The sequence below is a fragment of the Mus caroli genome, unplaced genomic scaffold (assembly GCF_900094665.2).
Source record: "Mus caroli unplaced genomic scaffold, CAROLI_EIJ_v1.1 scaffold_7951_1, whole genome shotgun sequence".
Classification (NCBI taxonomy): domain Eukaryota; kingdom Metazoa; phylum Chordata; class Mammalia; order Rodentia; family Muridae; genus Mus; species Mus caroli.
Genome location: NW_018388723.1, coordinates 17719 through 35185, shown reverse-complemented (window position 1 = coordinate 35185; position 17467 = coordinate 17719). Strand labels below are relative to the sequence as shown.

Here is a 17467-nt window from a genome sequence, read left to right as displayed (position 1 = left end):
GACAAGCTTCCCATTCTCGGCCTTGACTGTGCCGTTGAATTTGCCGTGGGTGGAGTCATACTGGAACATGTAGACCATGTAGTTGAGGTCAATGAAGGGGTCGTTGATGGCAACAATCTCCACTTTGCCATGTGGAGAGCAGAAGGCAGCCCTGGTGACCAGGCGCCCAATACGGCCAAATCCGTTCACACCGACCTTCACCATTTTGTCTACCGGACGAGGCTGGCACTGCACAAGAAGATGCGGCTGTCTCTGAAAACAGGGAGGAGCAGAGAGCCGAGTATTGTCCTTTTAAGGTCACAAATAATTGTGTTGAAATTTTGATGGGGATTGCATTGAATCTGTAAATGGCTTTTGGTAGGATGGCCATTATCACTATATTAATCCTACCATTTAATGAGCATGAAAGATCTTTTCCTCTTCTGATATCTTCTCAATTTCATGAAAGACAGATACATGGCAAATATTTAACTTTGTAAATTTGTTACTGAATGAGAGAGTCAAACTTTTTGTCTCCCCTCCAACCCCTGAATCTGAAAACTGGACCCAAAGCCTTGTAGTTGTTAGGCAAAAACTACCACTACACTAAATCCACAAACCCCAAGTATTTTAAATGCATTTTATGTTCTTTATAACTAGTTAATTATACCAACTATAATTATAATTAGTTAACTATACCAACTAGTGTGAGTAGAAATAAGTGCAGTACCAATGATATAGGAAAATCTGCGGTTCCTCCTGGGCAGTGCCAGTCTACACTGAACACAAACTCAGCAGACAGACCCACAGCTCCCATAGGAGGTACCATTCCCAGGCACTCTAACATGCTCAGGATCTTGGGAGACCAGGTCATACCAGGATCTCAGGGGCTCAGAGACAAGTTGAATCCCAGGAGCTGGGACACTCCAAGGATCTCAGGTTCAGAGGATCCCAGAATGACAGGGTCAAAGAGAAAGCTGAACTCTGAGGAATTGTGACTCAACCTGGATTACAGGAAAGACAGGCTCCAATCAGATATAGCAAGGGCAGGGAACACTTGAGATAATCAGATGGTGAGAAGCAAGTGCAAGAACAGAAGCAACAGTAACCAAGGTTACATGGCATCATCAGAACCCAATTCTCCCACCAGCAAGTCCTAGATACACCATCACACCAGAAAAGCAAGACATGGATCTAAAGTCACTGCTGATAACACTGATGGAGGACTTTAAAAAGGACATAAATAAATCCCTTAAAGAAATACAGGAGAACACAGGGAAACAGGTAGAAGCCCTTAAAAGGAAACACAAAAATTCCTTAAAGAATTACAGGAAAACACAACCAAATAGATGTAGGAACTAAACAAAACCACCCAGGATCTAAAAGTGGAAGTAAAAACAATTTTAAAAAAGAAATCACAAAGAGAGACAACTCTGATTATAGAAAACCTACGAAAGAAGTCAGGAGACATAGATGCAAGCATCACCAACAGAATACAGGAGATAGAAGAGAGAATCTCAGGCGCAGAATATACCATAGAAAACATGGAGACAAAAATCAAAGAAAATGCAAAATGCAAAAAGATCCTAACTCAAAACATCCAGTAAATACAGGACACAATGAGAAGACCAAAATTAAGGATGATAGGTATAGAAGAGAGTGGAGATTTCCAATTTGAAGGTCCAGTAAATATCTTCAACAAAATTATAGAAGAAAACTTCCCAAATCTAAAGAAAGAGATGCCCATGAACATACAAGAAGCCTATAGAACTCCAAATAGACTGAACCAGAAAAGAAATTCCTCCTGTCACATAATTATCAAAACACTAAATGAACAAAACAAAGAAAGAATATTAAAAGCAGTAAGGGGAAAAGGTCAAGTAACATATAAAGGCAGACCTATCAGAATTACACCAGACTTCTCACCAGAGAATATGAAAGCCAGAAGATCCTGAAGAGATGTCATGCAGACCCTAAGAAAACACAAATGCTAGCCCAGGCTACTATACCCAGCAAAACTCTCAATTACCATAGATAGGGAAACCAAGGTATTCCATGACAAAACCAAATTTACACAATAACTTTCAAGAGATCCATCCCTTCAAGGAATAATTGATGGAAAACATCAACACAAGGAGGGAAACTACACACTAGATAAAGCAAGAAAGTAATCTTTCAACAAACCTAAAAGCAGATAGCTATGTGAACAGAATCCTAACACTAACAAAAATAACAGGAAACAACAATCACTTTTCCTTAATATCTCAATATTAGTGGACTAAATTCCCCAATAAAAAGACATAGACTAACACACTGGCTATGTAAACAGGACCCAATATTTTGCTGCATACAAGAAACCCACCTCAGGGGCAAAGACAGACACTACCTCAAGTAAAAGGCTGGAAAACTATTTGCCAAGCAAACTGTCCCAAGAAACAAGCTGGAATGGCCATTCTACTATCAAATAAAATTGACTTTCAAACTAAAGTTATCAAAAAAGATAAGAAAGGCAACTTCATACTCATCAAAGGTAAAATCTACCAAGATGAACTCTCTATTTTGAACAACTATGCTCCAAACACAAGGGCATCCAAATTCATAAAAGAAACCTAGTAAAGCTCAAAGCACACATTGCACTGCACACAATAATACTGGGAGACTTCAACTCCCCACTCTCATCAATGGACAGGTCATGGAAACACAAACTAAACAGAGAGTGAAGTTAACAGAAGTTATGAAATAAATAGATTTAACAGATATCTACAGAACATTTTATCCTGAAAAATAAATGATATACCTTGTTCTCAGCACCTCATGGTATCTTCTCCATAATTGACCAGGTCACAAAACAGGCCTCAACAGATACAAAAATATTGAAATTATCCCATGCATACTATCAGATCACCAGGGGATAAGGCTGATCCTCAATAACAACATAAATAATAGAAAGCCTACATACATAGGAAAGCTGAACAACACTCTACTCAATGATAACTTGGTCAAGGAAGAAATGAAGAAAGAAATTAAAGACTTTTTAGAGTTTAATGAAAATGAGGCCACAACATACACAAACTTATGGGACACATTGAAAGCATTCCTAAGAGGAAAACCCATAGCTCTGAGTGCCTCCAAAAAGAAATGGGAGAGAGTATACACTAGTAGCTTGACAGCACATCTGAAAGCTCTAGAACAAAAATAAGCAAATTCGTCCAAGAGGAGTAGACGGCAAGAAGTAATCAAAGTCAGGACTGAAATCAACCAACTGGAAACAAAAAGAACTTTACAAAGAATCAACCAAACCAAGAACTGGATTTCGAGAAAATCAACAAAATAGATAAACCTTTAGCCAGACGAACTAGAGTGCACAGAGACACTACCCTAATTAACAAAATCAAAAATGAAAAGGGAGTCATAACAACAGAAACCAAGGAAATAAAAAAAAATCATCAGATTCTACGACAAAAGCCTTTACTCGACAAAACTGGAAAACCTGGATGAAGTGGACAATTTTCTAGACAGATACCAGGTCCCAAAGTTAAATCAAGATCAGATTAATGATCTAAACAGTCCCATAACCCCTAAAGAAATAGAAACAGCCATTAATAGTCTCCCAACCAAGAAAAGACCAGAACAAGATGGGTTTAGTGCACAGTTCTATCAGACCTTCAAAGAATATCTAATACCAATATTCCTCAAACTATTCCACAAAATAGAAACAGAAGGTATTCTACCAAATTCATTCTATGAAACCACAATTACTCTGATACCTAAACCACACAAAGACCCAACAAAGAAAGAGAAGTTCAGACAAAATTCCCTTATGAATATCAATGCAAAAATACTCAATAAAATTCTCACAAACCAAATCCAAGAACACATTAGAATGATCATCCATCATGATCAAGCCGACTTCATTCCTGGGATACAGAGATGGTTCAATATATGGAAATTCATCAATGTAATCCAAAATATAAACAATCTCAAACAAAAAAAAAGCATATGATCATCTCATTAGATGCTGAGAAAGCATTTGACAAAATCTAACACCCATCCCTGATAAAAGATAAAGAATTCAAGGCCTATACCTAAACATAGTAAAAGCAATATACAGCTAACCAGTAGCCAAAATCAAACTAAATGGAGAGAAACTTGAAGCAATCCCACTAAAATCAGGAACTAGACAAGGTTGCCCACTCTCTTCCTACCTGTTCAATATAGTACTTGAAGTTCTAGCCAGAGCAATTAGACAACAAAAGGAGATCAAAGGGATATGAATTGGAAAGGTAGAAGTCAAAATATCACTATTTGCATATGATATGATAGTATACATAAGTGATCCTAAAAATTCTACCAGAGAACTCCTAAACCTGATAAACAGCTTCAGTGAAGAAGCTGGATATAAAATTAACTCAAACAAATCAGTGGCCTTCCTCTACAAAAAAGGATAAACAGACTGAGAACGAAATTAGGGAAACAACACCCTTCACAATAGTCACAAACAATATAAAATACCTTGATGTGACTCTAAACAAGCAAGTAAAAGATCTGTATGACAAGAACTTAAAGTTTCTGAAGAAAGTGAACTTCTGAGATAGAAGATAGAAATATCTCCAATGTTCATGGACTGGCAGGGTTAATATAGTAAAAATGGCCATCTTGTTGAAAGCAATCTACAGATTCAATGCAATCCCCATCAAAATTCCAACTCAATTCTTCATAAGTTAGAAAGAGCAATTTCCAAATTCATCTGGAATAACAAAAGACTGAGGATAGCAAAAACTATTCTGAACAATAAAAGAACGTCTGTTGGAATCACCATCCTTGACCTCAAGCTGTACTACAAAGCAACTGTGATAAAACGTGTATTGTATTGGTACAGTGACAGTCAGGTAGAGTAATAGAATTGAAGACCCAGAAATGAACCCACATATATATGGTCACTTGATCTATGACAAAGGAGCTAAAACCATTCAGTGGAATAAAAAAACAGCATTTTCAACAAATGGTGCTGGCTCAACTGGCAGTGAGCATGTAGAATAGTGCACAGTGATCCATTCCTATCTCCTTGTACAAAGCTCAAGTCCAAGTGGATCAAGGACCTGCACATGAAACCAGAGACACTGAAACTAATAGAAAAGAAATTAGAGAAGAGTCTTGAACATATGGGCACAGGGGGGAAGTTCCTGAACAGAACACCAATGTCTTGTGCTGTAAGATCAAGAATAGACAAATGGGACCTCATAGAATTGCAAAGCTTCTGTAAGGCAAAGGATACTGTCAATAAGACAAAAAGGCAACCAACAAATTGGGAAAAGTTCTTTACCAATCCTAAATCCAATAGAGGGCTAATATCCAATATATATGAAGAACTCAAGAAGTTAGACTCCAGAAAACCAAATAACCCTATTTTAAAAATGGGATACAAAGCTAAACAAAGAGTTCTCAACTGAGGAATACTGAATGACTGAGAAGCACCTAAAGACATGTTCAACATACTTTGCCATCAGGGAAATGCAAATCAAAACAACCCTGAGGTTTCAGCTCACATCAGTCAGAATGGCTAAGAGCAAATACTCAGATGACATCAGATGCTGGCAAGGATGTGGAGAAAGAGGAATACTCCTTCATTGTTGGTGGGATTGCAAGCTGGTACAACCACTCTGAAAATCAGTCTGGCAGTTCCTCAGAAAATTGGACATACTAGTACCTGAGGACCCAGCAATACCACTCCTGGGCATATACCCAGAAGATGCTCCAACATGTAGTAAGGACACATGCTCCACTATGTTCATAGCAGCCTTATTTATAATAGCTGGAAGTTGGAAAGAACCCAGATGTCCCTCAACAGATGAATGGATACAGAAAATGTGGTACATTTACACAATGGAGTACTACTCAGCTATTAAAAACAATGAATTCATGAAATTCTTAGGCAAATGAGTGGAACTAGAAAATATAATCCTGAGTGAGGTAACTCAATAACAAAAGAACATACATGATATGCAGTCACTGTTAAGTGAATATTAGCCCAGAAGCTCGGAATACCCAGGATACAATTCGCAAACCACATGAAATTCAAGAAGAAGGAAGACCAAAGTGTGGCTACTTCGGTACTTCTTAGAAGGGGGAATAAAATACCCATGGAAGGAGTTACAGAGGCAACTTGTGGAGCAGAAACTGAAGGAATGACCATCCAGAGACTGTCCTACCTGGGGATCCATCCCATATACAATCACCAAAACCAGACACTATTGTGGATGCCAACAAGTGCTTGCTGACAGGAGCCTAATATTGCTGCCTCCTGAGAGGCTCTGCCCATGCCTGACAAATACAGAAGTGAATGCTCACAGCCATCCATGTGACTGAGCACAGGGTCCCCAATGAAGGAGCTAGAGAAAGTACCCAGTGAGTGAATGGGTTTGCAGCCCCATAGGAGGAACAATAACATGAACTACCCAGTACCCCCAGTGCTCCGAGGGACTACACCACCAATCAAAGAGTACACAGGGTGGGATTCCTGGCTCCAGCTGCCTATGTAGCAGAGGATGGCCTAGTCGGACATCTTTGGGAGGAGAGGCCGTTGTTCCTGTGAAAGCTCTATGTCCCAGTGTAGGTGAATACCATGGCCAGGAAGTGGAAGTGGTTGGGTTGGTGCGGTGGTGGGGGTGAGGGTGAGGGCTGGGGGGGAAGGTGGGGGGGCGGGGAGGGGGGGAGAGGAATTCCATAGAGAGGAAGGGGGATTTTGGAGGGGAATCCAAGTAATGGGATAAAATTTGAAATGTAAATAAAGAAAATATCCAATTAAAAAAAAGAAAAAGGAAAATCTGCTTCCATTTGTTTTCTCTTCTTACCATTTTTACTCATTTTATAAATCCAAACTACAGGCAAGAGTCAGATAAAAGTAAATTTTTATGAGCCAGTTAAATCATTATATGTATCATTGAAACACTCTTCTTTTAGATTTTTTGGAGGTATATTTTCTATACTAAACTGAGAGCTAGCCAAGAACTTACTTCAACCCACCTGCCTTAATCTTCCAAGTGTTGGGATATCATGCATGGAACATTATGTCTCATGGAATACTCTTGAAACCACTTTTGTTGGTTACTTGATATTTCTTTGATACTGGAGGAGAAAGCAAAGACTATTTTCTCTTAATAACCTCCCATTATTAAGTGTTTACTAGTCTACAAAATGAGTAGACTCTATGTATGAGTTTTATAGAAAACATCTTCAAAAGCACAGTATGTTATTTGGGGAATATAATAATTCTTGTTAAAATTCATTACTATGTTTCCATATTTCTGTATTTTTTATTGTTGGTGTTCTTGTTTTGACACAATGTCTCCTGTATTCACCCTGGCTATAAACTAGTTGAGAATGATTATGAATCCCTGATTGTCCTGTTTTCATGTCTTAAGTGCTGGGTTTATAGATCTGCACCACTGTTTCTCTTTGTTTGTTTGTTTGTTTGTTTGTTTGTTTGTTTTTAAACAAGTTTTCTCTGTGTAGCCATAGCTGTCTTGGGACTTGCTCTGAAAACCAGGCTGCCTTTGAACTCAAAGTGATTTGCCTGCCTCTGCCTCCCAAGTGCTCGGATTAAAGATGTGAACCACCACTACCACCTGGCTCTAGCTTTTTATTTTCAAGGAATTATTTCACCTTATGTTTAATTTGTGGTAAGTTTACCACTTCAGTACATTTTGCATATTGAGATTTTTAAATATAAAATCATATATTGCCTTTGTCTTTATTATCTATATTTTAATAACTGTTCAAATTATTTCTCTACATTCATTTAAAAATAAATCTGGTTCTTCAGAGTCATTCAAGAATATTTTGTGCAGACATGGTGATATATATACCTGCTGAGTAAGGAGGATCATGAGTTTATATCCAGTCTAGATCATTTAGAACCTTTTGCAGAAAGGTTTTAAAACATGTGTTCAGTTATGATATAATAATGGTTTAGACACAAATTTGTTCCAACTGTTAGATGGAGGTGGCATATTCTTGGACAGATCACACCTAGCTGGCACAGATCTCACATGAGAGGCTTTTATTGACAGAGGTTCCTCTGAAGGGGTTGGAGGTTGAGGGGAAGAAGTGACTAAGAAAGAGAGAGCTATGGGTTGGGGTCAATGTCTTTTATCTGGTGCTGATGTAGGTAACACAAGTGACCCAGGTAACTGACACAGGTGAAGCAGGTAACACAGATAATGCATGCACAGGGATTGTACAATGGGTGCCATGGCAACGGATGCAAGAGGATCTTGTCAAGTTCGCTGGGTTCAGATGCTGGCTGGTTCAGTTTCTGGCTATCCATGGACAGCTCTAATGCTAACACTAATTTGAGTGTAATTTGAACTTTACTTCTCTGTGTCACTACATTGAAACAAACACAAGTTGCAGGTAGTTTGGCCAGTGTCTTAGTTAAGGTTTTATTGCTATGAAGAGACACCAGAACCACAGCAACTCCTTAAAGGAAAACATTTTAATTTACAGTTTCAGAGGTTTAGCCCATTATCGTCATGGTAGGAAGCATGGCAGCACATTGCAGGCCAACATTGCACTGGAGAAGGAGCTGAGAGTTCTACATCTGAATCTGCAGGCAGCAAAAGAAAACTATGTGTCATACTGGGCATAATTTAATCTTAAGAGGCTTCAAAAACCCACCCTCACAGCAACACATTTTCCCCAACAAGGCCACATCTACTCCAACAAGGCCACACCTCCTAATAGTGCCAATTCCTATGGGCCAAGCATTCAAACATATGAGTATATGGGGGCCATAACTATTCACAACATTACAGCCATCTCAATGATTCTCAACATACATAGTCTCACACAAGACATATCTGGTGTTTCAATTTTCTTTACAGTTTCAGATGAAGCAGTTTTTATTTCAGGTTCAACCTCAACATATGAGGTTTTTTTTTTTTTACTTGTGTATTCAGACTCATACACCTTAGTTTTTAAATATATCACTGATGGTATTTTTGTGTAATGTCATCCTAATGAATTTCTGCATGTCCCCCTGGCTCTACTGCATGTATGGCACAATCAAGTGACTTTCAGGAGCCATAGACCACACCACAGCAAAACTGAAAGAAAAATCAGAGAAAATTAATTATTTCAGTCTGTGAAATTACTCAAAATGTATGTATACAGAGGATAAAGAAAGATCTTTAGTAAAGTGCTCACTGCAGAAGCTGAACACACATCACCAGAAACCACGTAAATAAACTGGGTGCATCCATAACCCCAGCACTGGGGAATAGAGATAGCCAGATCCCAAGAACTTCTTAGCCAGCCAGTCTACCCAAAATGGTGAGCTCCATGTTAAATGAGAGAGTCTGCTTCTAAAGGTAAGATAGAAAGTAATAGAGGAAGACCTCTGAGCTTTACACATGTGCATGTGCAAGTACCCCCACCCCTTTTAAGAACAAATAGAATCAGCTTAGGTATATCATTAATTTTGCTTTGTTTTAATTCAGATACCCTGAAACAGTAGAGTAACTCCTAGGGTAAAGGGGAAATCTGAGCAGCATATATTAACATGAACCTCTTATAACTTATGCTATCCTTATTTTGACATGTTCAAAATTGTAGAGAGTAAAGTCTGCAACCAAAGAAGAGCGAACTAAGAAATCCGGAAAATCAGAAAAGAAAAAAGATAAAGATTCAGAAAGGTAAAGCATGAAGATATGTGATCTTTTCTTTCCCAAAGTTGTAAAAAAAAAAAAAAAAGTACCTAAGTCACAAGGCTTTTTAATGAAATTAACAAATATGCAGTTTTAAATTGAGAAAAGTAAAAAATGGAAAAAATAAGGAATTGTTACAGGATTAGAGGTAGTGAGTGAACTGCGAGAGGTAAGGGGTTCTTTCTACTAGTATTACTTATTATATTATATACATACTACTTAAAATAATCATTAAATCCCTGTATCTTAAGTGATAAACAAATGAATAACTTTTCTCAAGCCAACTTTTCAATGCTATGATTACAATATAAAATGACTGAGATTTTGAAAGTATACTTGTCATTTTTCTTTCCTGAACACTTTTCTTCTTTGAAGAACTTCTACAGTTGATAAACAACTTCTGCAAAGTGGCTAGATATAAAAATTAACCCAAACAAATCAGAAGCCTTCCTTTATACAAATGATAAATAGGGAAACAACACCCTTCACAGAGTCACAAATAATATGAAATATCTTGGTGTAACTCTAACCAAACAAGTGAAAGATCTGTATGACAAGAACTTCAAGTCTCTAAAGAAATAAATCAAAGAAGACCTCAGAAGATGTAAAGTTCTCCCATGCTCATGGATTGGTAGGATTAGCATAGTAAAACTGGCCATTCTAAAACTTTATATGCCCCAGTACAGGGGAACACCAGAGCCAAGAAGCGGGAGTGGGTGGGTAGGGGAGCAGGGTGGGAGGAGGGTATAGGGAACTTTCAGGATAGCATTTGAAATGTAAATGAAGAAAATACCTAATAAAAAATTGGGAAAAGTTTTAAAAAAGAATTTACAGCATTGATAAATATGAGAACTAAACCAAAAATTATGTTTTTTTTAATCTCTAAACCATTTATTATCATATTCAGTTTCATTCAAGAATATGTATTGGACGCATTATTTCCAAACATTTCTCTGCTTTAGGTATAGGATTTTCAATTACTGGTTGTTATTGTTTTTTCATTGTATTTCATTTTAAAGAAACATACATGCTAATAGGCTCAAAAAATGGCCATCCTACCAAAAGCACTCTACAAATTCAATGCAATCCCCATCAAAATTCCAACACAATTCTTCACAGACATGGAAAGAGCAATTCTCAACTTCATATAGAAAAACCAAAAACCCAGGATAACAAAAACAATTCTCAACAATAAAAGAACTTCTGGGGGAATCACTGTCCCTAACCTCAAACTGTACTACAGAGCAATAATGATAAGGAAAAAACTGAATGGTATTGATATGTAGTCAGACAGGTTAATAATCAATGGAATAGAATTGAAGACCCAGAAATAAACCTATACACCTATGCACACATGATCTTTGACAAAGAAGCCAAAATTGTACAATGGAAAAAAGAAAACATCTTCAACAAATGGTGCTGCTCTAACTGACAGTCTGTATGTAGAAGAATGCAAATTGATTCATATTTATCTCCTTGTACAAAGCTCAAGTCCAAGTGGATTAAGGACCTCCACATAAAACCAGATAGCCTTGATCACATTGGCACAGGGAAAGATTTCCTGAATAGACCACTCAGGCTCTAAGATCAACAATTGACAAATGGAACCTCATGAATCTGAAAAGCTTCCATTAGATAAAGGACACTGTCAAGAGGACAAAACAGCAAACTAGAGATTGATAAAAGCTCTTTCCTAACCCTACATTCAATTGAGGGCTAATATACAAAATATAGAAAAAACACAAGAAGGTAGACACAAAAACCAAATAACCCAATTCAAAAATGGGGTATAGAGCTAAACAGAGAATTCTAAACAGAGGAATCTTGAATGTCTGAGAAACACTAAAGAAATTATCTTCCTTAATCATCAAGGAAATGCAAATCAAAATAACCCTGAGACCAATCTTACACCAACCAGAATGGCAAAGACTAAAATCTGAAGCATCAGTAACGGCTGGGCAAGGAAATGGAGAAAGAGGAATAATTCTCTATTGCTGGTGGGATTGCAAACTGGTACAACCACTCTGGAAATCAATCTGGCAGTTCCTTAGAAAACTGGAAATATCTCTACCTGAAGACCCAGCCATTCCACTCCTGGAAATATACCCAAAAGATGATCCACCATACCACAATGACACTATGTTTATAACAACCTTATTTGTAATAGCCAGAAGCTGGAAATAACACAGATGTCCCTCAACCGAATAATGAATAAAGAAAATGTGGTTCATTTGCACAAGGGAACGCTATTCAACAATTAAAAATGAGAACATCACGAATTTTGCAGGCAAATGGATGAAACTAGAAAAAAATCGTCCTGAGTAGGAAACCCAGATCCAAAAGGACAATGCATGGTGTGTACTCACTGATAAGTGAATATTAGCCAAAAGTTCAGAATATCCATGATACAACTCACAGATCTTAGGAAGCTTAAGAAGGAAGGCCTAAGTGTGGATATCTGAAACCCACTTAGATGGGGAACAAAATAATCATGGGAAGCAGAGGGAGGGAGGAACCTGGGGGGGGGGGAGTGGAAGGAAAAGGTGGGACAGGATCAGGTGGAGAGAGAGACAGGAGGGACATCCAGATGGCCAAGAAAATGAATTGAAATATGCAGTAGTAGGGGATAGGGGACATGGAGAACCTCTAGAAAGTCCCAGAGACCTGGATTGTGAGAGGTTATTAGGACTCAATGGGGATGACATTAGCTGAAATGCCCAACAATGGGGAGATGGAATCAGAAGAGACCACCTCTGATAGATAGACATGGCCCCTTTTGAGTCAAGGTGCCACCCACCCATCTTCAACATTTTTAACACAGAATTGTTCTGTCTAAAGGAAATGCAGGGACAAAAATGGAGCAGAATCTGGTCCAACTTGGGATCCATCCCATGCATGAACACCAAATCCTGACACTATTACTAAGGCCACATTGTGCATGCAGACAGGAGCCTGGACTGAGCCAACTATTGAATTGAGGTCAGGGACCCATATGAAAGAAGGGACAGAAGGAGCTGAAGGGGATTGCAACCCTATAGGAAGAAAAATAGTGTCAACTAACCCAGGCCCATCAGAGCTCCTAAAGATTAAGCTGGTTCATGGTCCGGGGTACTGTCTTATATGGCCTCAGTGAGAAAGGATTGGCCAGTCCTGTGAAAACCTTATTCCTCAGGGAAGAGGAATGCTGATGGGGGTGAGGTATGAGTGGGTGAATGGGTGGGGGCACACCCTCTCAGAGTTGTGGGTGGGGGTGGGGGTGAGGAGTGAGGAGGGGATGGGGTGAAGAACTTGTGGAGTGAGGACCAGGAAGGTCCTCCAACTTTTGGAGTGTAAATAAATATAATAATTTAATTTTAAAAACTCAGATTGAGATCTTAAAAGAAATGTAGCCAGAAAAGGCTTGTGTTGACTCTTCCTCACCAGCTAATGCTCTAAGCTTGTAGACTCCCTAAGTCAGTTCTCCAGAATTTATTCTTTTTCCTACTTCAGGCTTTAAATATGTTTAGTTTTATAAAAACAATTATCCATTACGTGAATAAATTACTGTGAAGTGGCTTTAATACATGAATATAAGTATAAATTGATCATTGTAACTCAAATTTGCTTGGTATGCCTTATTTAAAATAAAGCTATGAAATGAGCCTATGAATTCAATGTTTATAGAGAGCTTTAGTTTCTGGAAAGAATTTTATTAGATAAGAAATTTGCTCTTTGAAGAAGAAACATGTCACTCATTTTACATTTTAATCATAGCATTGAAAACTTGGCTTGAGAAAAGTTAATCATTTGTTGGTCACTTAGGCCATAGGGAGCTAATGACTATTTTAAATAGTATGTATGTAATGTAATAAGTGATAATAATAGCAGCAGTAGCAACAACAGTAGTAGTACTTAATGTGTGAAAAGCTGAGGAGTTGGCTTAGCAGGTAAAAGTGCTTGCTGCATAACCCTGACAATCTGAATTTGACCCCTGGATACCACATAAAAGACAGATGCAGTGTCTATAATTCTATCAATCATATGGAGAGATAGGAGACAGGAATATGTCATGTACGCAGTACAATAGAAGAAACAAGAGACAATGGTTCAAACACAAGGCAAATGCAGAAAAAAATGACTCTTTAGAATTGATAAGTGGGACCTCATGAAACTGGAAAGCTTCTGCATGGTAAAGGGCATAGTCAATAAGACAAATCGGCAACATACAGATTGGGAAAAAATGTTCACTAACCCCACATCCAATAGAGGGCTAATATCCAAAATATATAAAGAACTCAAGAAATTAATCACCAAGAAAAAAAAAACCCAAACAACCCAATCAAAAAATGGGGTATAGAACTAAATCAAGAATTCACAACTAAAGAATATCAAATGGCTGAGAAGCAACTACAGAAATGTTCAAAGTCCTTAGAGATCAGAGAAATGCAAATTAAAATGACCCTGAGATTCCACTTTACACCAATCAGAACAGCTAAGCTTAAAATCTCATGTGACTACATATGTTGGAAAGGATGTGCAGAAAGAGGAACATTCCTCCATTGCTGGTGGGATTGCACACTTGGTACAACCACTCTGGAAATCAATCTGGAGGTTCCTCAGAAAATTTGAAATAGATCTAGCTGAAGACCCAGCTATTCCACTCTTGGGAATATACCCAAAAGATGCCCCAACATGTCACAGGGTCACATGTTCTACTATGTTCATAGCAGCCTTATTTGTGATAGCCAGAAGATGGAAACAACCTAGATGTCCCACAACAGATGAATGAATATGGAAAATGTGGCTCATTTATACAATGCAATACTACTCAGCTATTAAGAACAAGAACATCCTGAGTTTTGCAGGCAAATGGATGGAACTAGAAAATATCATGCTGAGTGAGGTAACTCAGACCCAAAAGGGCATGCATGGCATTATTCACTAATAAATGAATATGAGCCAAAAAAAAATTACAGAGTACCCAAGATACAGTCCACAGAACTCAAAAAGATCAACAAGATGAAGTGGCCAAGTGAGGACACCTCAGTCCCACTTGTGAGAGAGAAGAAAGCAATCACAAGTGGAGAGGGAGGGAGGGACCTGGGAGGGAAAGTGGATGCCGCAGGGTAGTGGGGGGTAGAGGGGAACCTGATCTGGTATTGGGTGAGGGAAAAGGACTGAAGCCCTGAGGGTCAGCAGAAAGAATGGAAACAGGCAACCTCAGGAAATAGGAGGTTGGGGGGATCCTCCAGAATGCACCAGAGACCTGGGAGATAAAAGACTCTCAGGAATCAAAGGGAGGGACCTTGGATGAAATGCCCAAGAGTCAGGAGAGGGAAGGTATAGAGCCACCTCCAGCAGGAAGACAGGGCATCAAGTGAGAGATGGTATTCCATCCCACAGTCACATCTCTGACCCATAATTGTTCCTGTCTGAAAGAATAAAAGGAATGAAAATGGAGAAGAGCCTGAGGAAAAGAAGGTCCAGCAACAGGCCCAAAGTAGGATCCAGCTCAAGGGGAGGTCCCAAAACCTGACACTATTACTGAGGCTATGGAGTGCTCACAAAAAGGGACCTATCATGACTGCCTTCTGAAAGACCCAACAATCAGCTAAAAGAAGTCAGATGCATATATTTGCACCCAACCAATGGATAGAAGCAGCTGACTCCTGTTGTTGATTTAGGAAGGCTGAAAGAAGCTAAGGAGAAGGACAATCCTGTAGGAGGACCAGCAGTCTCAATTATTCTGGACCCCTGAGATCTCTCAAACACTGGGCCACCAAACAGGCAGCATCCACCAGCTGATTTGAGGCCCCCAACACACATACAGTAGAGGACTTCCGTGTCTGTGTTCATTCAAAGATGATGTACCTAATCTTCAAGAGACTGGAGGCCCCAGGGAGGTTAGAGGTCAAGTAGGCGGTGGGGGCATCCAGGTGGAGACAGGGGGTAGGGAAGAGGTATGGAATATGGAGCAGTCGGAGAGTGGTGGAGGAGGTGCGTGGAATAGATTATGGAGTGTAAAAAAGAAAAATAAAGAAAGGATACTGTTACTTTCCTTTAAAAAAAAAAAAAAAAAAAGGTTGTCTTCTGACCTTCAAGCATAAACTATGTCATGAGCTCTCTCTCTCTCTCCTCTCTCCTTCTCTATATCTCTGTGTGTGTGTGTGTCTGTGTGTGTCTGTGTGTGGGTGTGGGTATGTGGGTGTGGGTGTGAGTGTGTGCTCGCACGCATGTGATTTTTTAAAGGTATCAATTTCTTTTAAGATTTTAAATGGTCTGGAGTTTTTGGGAAAGCAAAGCACCGATGTGTTTTCAAATTTCATGTTTTTTTAAAAAAAATATTTTTAATTACAGGAATATATCTCCAAACAGAGAATTTAAATCATTTGAAGAACTGCATCAAATCCAAGTAAGATATATCTTCTCTGTGTCTAAATCTGTAATAATTCATTAAAAATTATCCTTCGTATGCCCCTTCTGATTTGAATCATAAGTGCTCCATTTTGATTGGTCATCTGCCCTTTTGGAACTCTGCTGTCCTCTGAGGTGGCTGAATCCCATTAGAAGCCTAAATATATATATGGCTTTTTGCCATGCATCTCTTTTCCAGTTTCCAGGTCCTACTGAGATCCGTGACTGGTGATTAGAGGTTTGTTTCATTTCTTCATTGTTACTTAGTTTTGTTTTAGTAGATGGTGTTTCCTCTCATATTTCAATAAGAATAATATAGTTTTCAAATCTTTTCCTTTTTTTAAGATTTATTTATTTATTATATGTAAATACACTGTGACTGTCTTCAGACACACCAGAAGAGGGCGTCAGATCTTGTTACGGGTGGTTGTGAGCCACCATGTGGTTGCTGGGATTTGAACTCATGACCTTCAGAAGAGTAGTCGGTGCTTTTACCCGTTGAGCCATCTCACCAGCCCCAAATCTTTTCTTAAAATAATTGCTTTATTAAAGAAAATTTACAAGTGTTTTACACTTTAAAGATGTTTTTTACACTTCTTTCCTTTTTTATTAGATATTTTCTTTATTTACATTTCAAATGATATCCTCTTTCCTTGTTTCCACTCTGAGAACCCCCATCCTATTCCCCTTCCCCCTGCTCACCCACCCACCCACTCCTGCTTCCTGGCCCTGGCATTCCCCTATACTGGAGCATAGAGTCTTCACAAGACCAAGGGCCTCTCCTCTCACTGACAAGGCCATCCTCTGCTAAATATGCAGCTAGAGCCATGAGTCCCACCATGTGTACTCTTAGGTTGATAGTTTACTCCCTGGGAGCTCTAGGGTTACAGGTTAGTTCATATTGTTTTTCCTCCTATGGAGCTGCAAACCCCTTCAGCTCCTTGGGTCCTTGCTCTAGCTCCTCCATTGGGGACCCTGTGCTCAGTCCAGTGGTTGGCTGCGAGCATCCACCTCTGTATTTGTCAGGCACTTGTAATGCCTCTCAGGAGACAGCTATATCAAGCTTCTGTCAGCAAGCACTTGTTGGCATCCACAATAGTGTCTGGGTTTGGTGATAGTATATGGGATAGATCCCCAGGTGGGACAGTCTCTGGATGGTCATTCCTTCATTCTCTGCTCCACAAGTTGTCTCTGTAACTCCTTCCATGGGTATTTTATTCCCCCTTCTAAGAAGTACCGAAGTAGCCACACTTTGGTCTTCCTTCTTCTTGAGTTTCATGTGATTTGCGAATTGTATCCTGGGTATTCCGAGCTTCTGGGCTAATATCCACTTATCAGTGAATGCATATCATGTGTGTTCTTTTGTGATTAGGTTACCTCACTCAGGATGA

The 17467-nt window shown here is 39.0% G+C and overlaps 1 protein-coding gene across 1 annotated transcript in view; it reads left to right on the top strand.

Annotated features, from left to right (window-relative positions):
* Ccdc7 (coiled-coil domain containing 7) overlaps positions 1 to 17467 on the top strand; it is a gene marked incomplete at its 5' end in the record, with an annotated part of 75538 nt that overhangs the window by 42581 nt on the left and 15490 nt on the right. Inside the window, 2 exons of the mRNA XM_021154298.1 lie at positions 9592 to 9671; positions 16020 to 16074. Of these exons, the coding sequence (XP_021009957.1) occupies positions 9592 to 9671; positions 16020 to 16074 (135 nt within the window). The remainder of the gene's footprint in view (positions 1 to 9591; positions 9672 to 16019; positions 16075 to 17467) is intronic.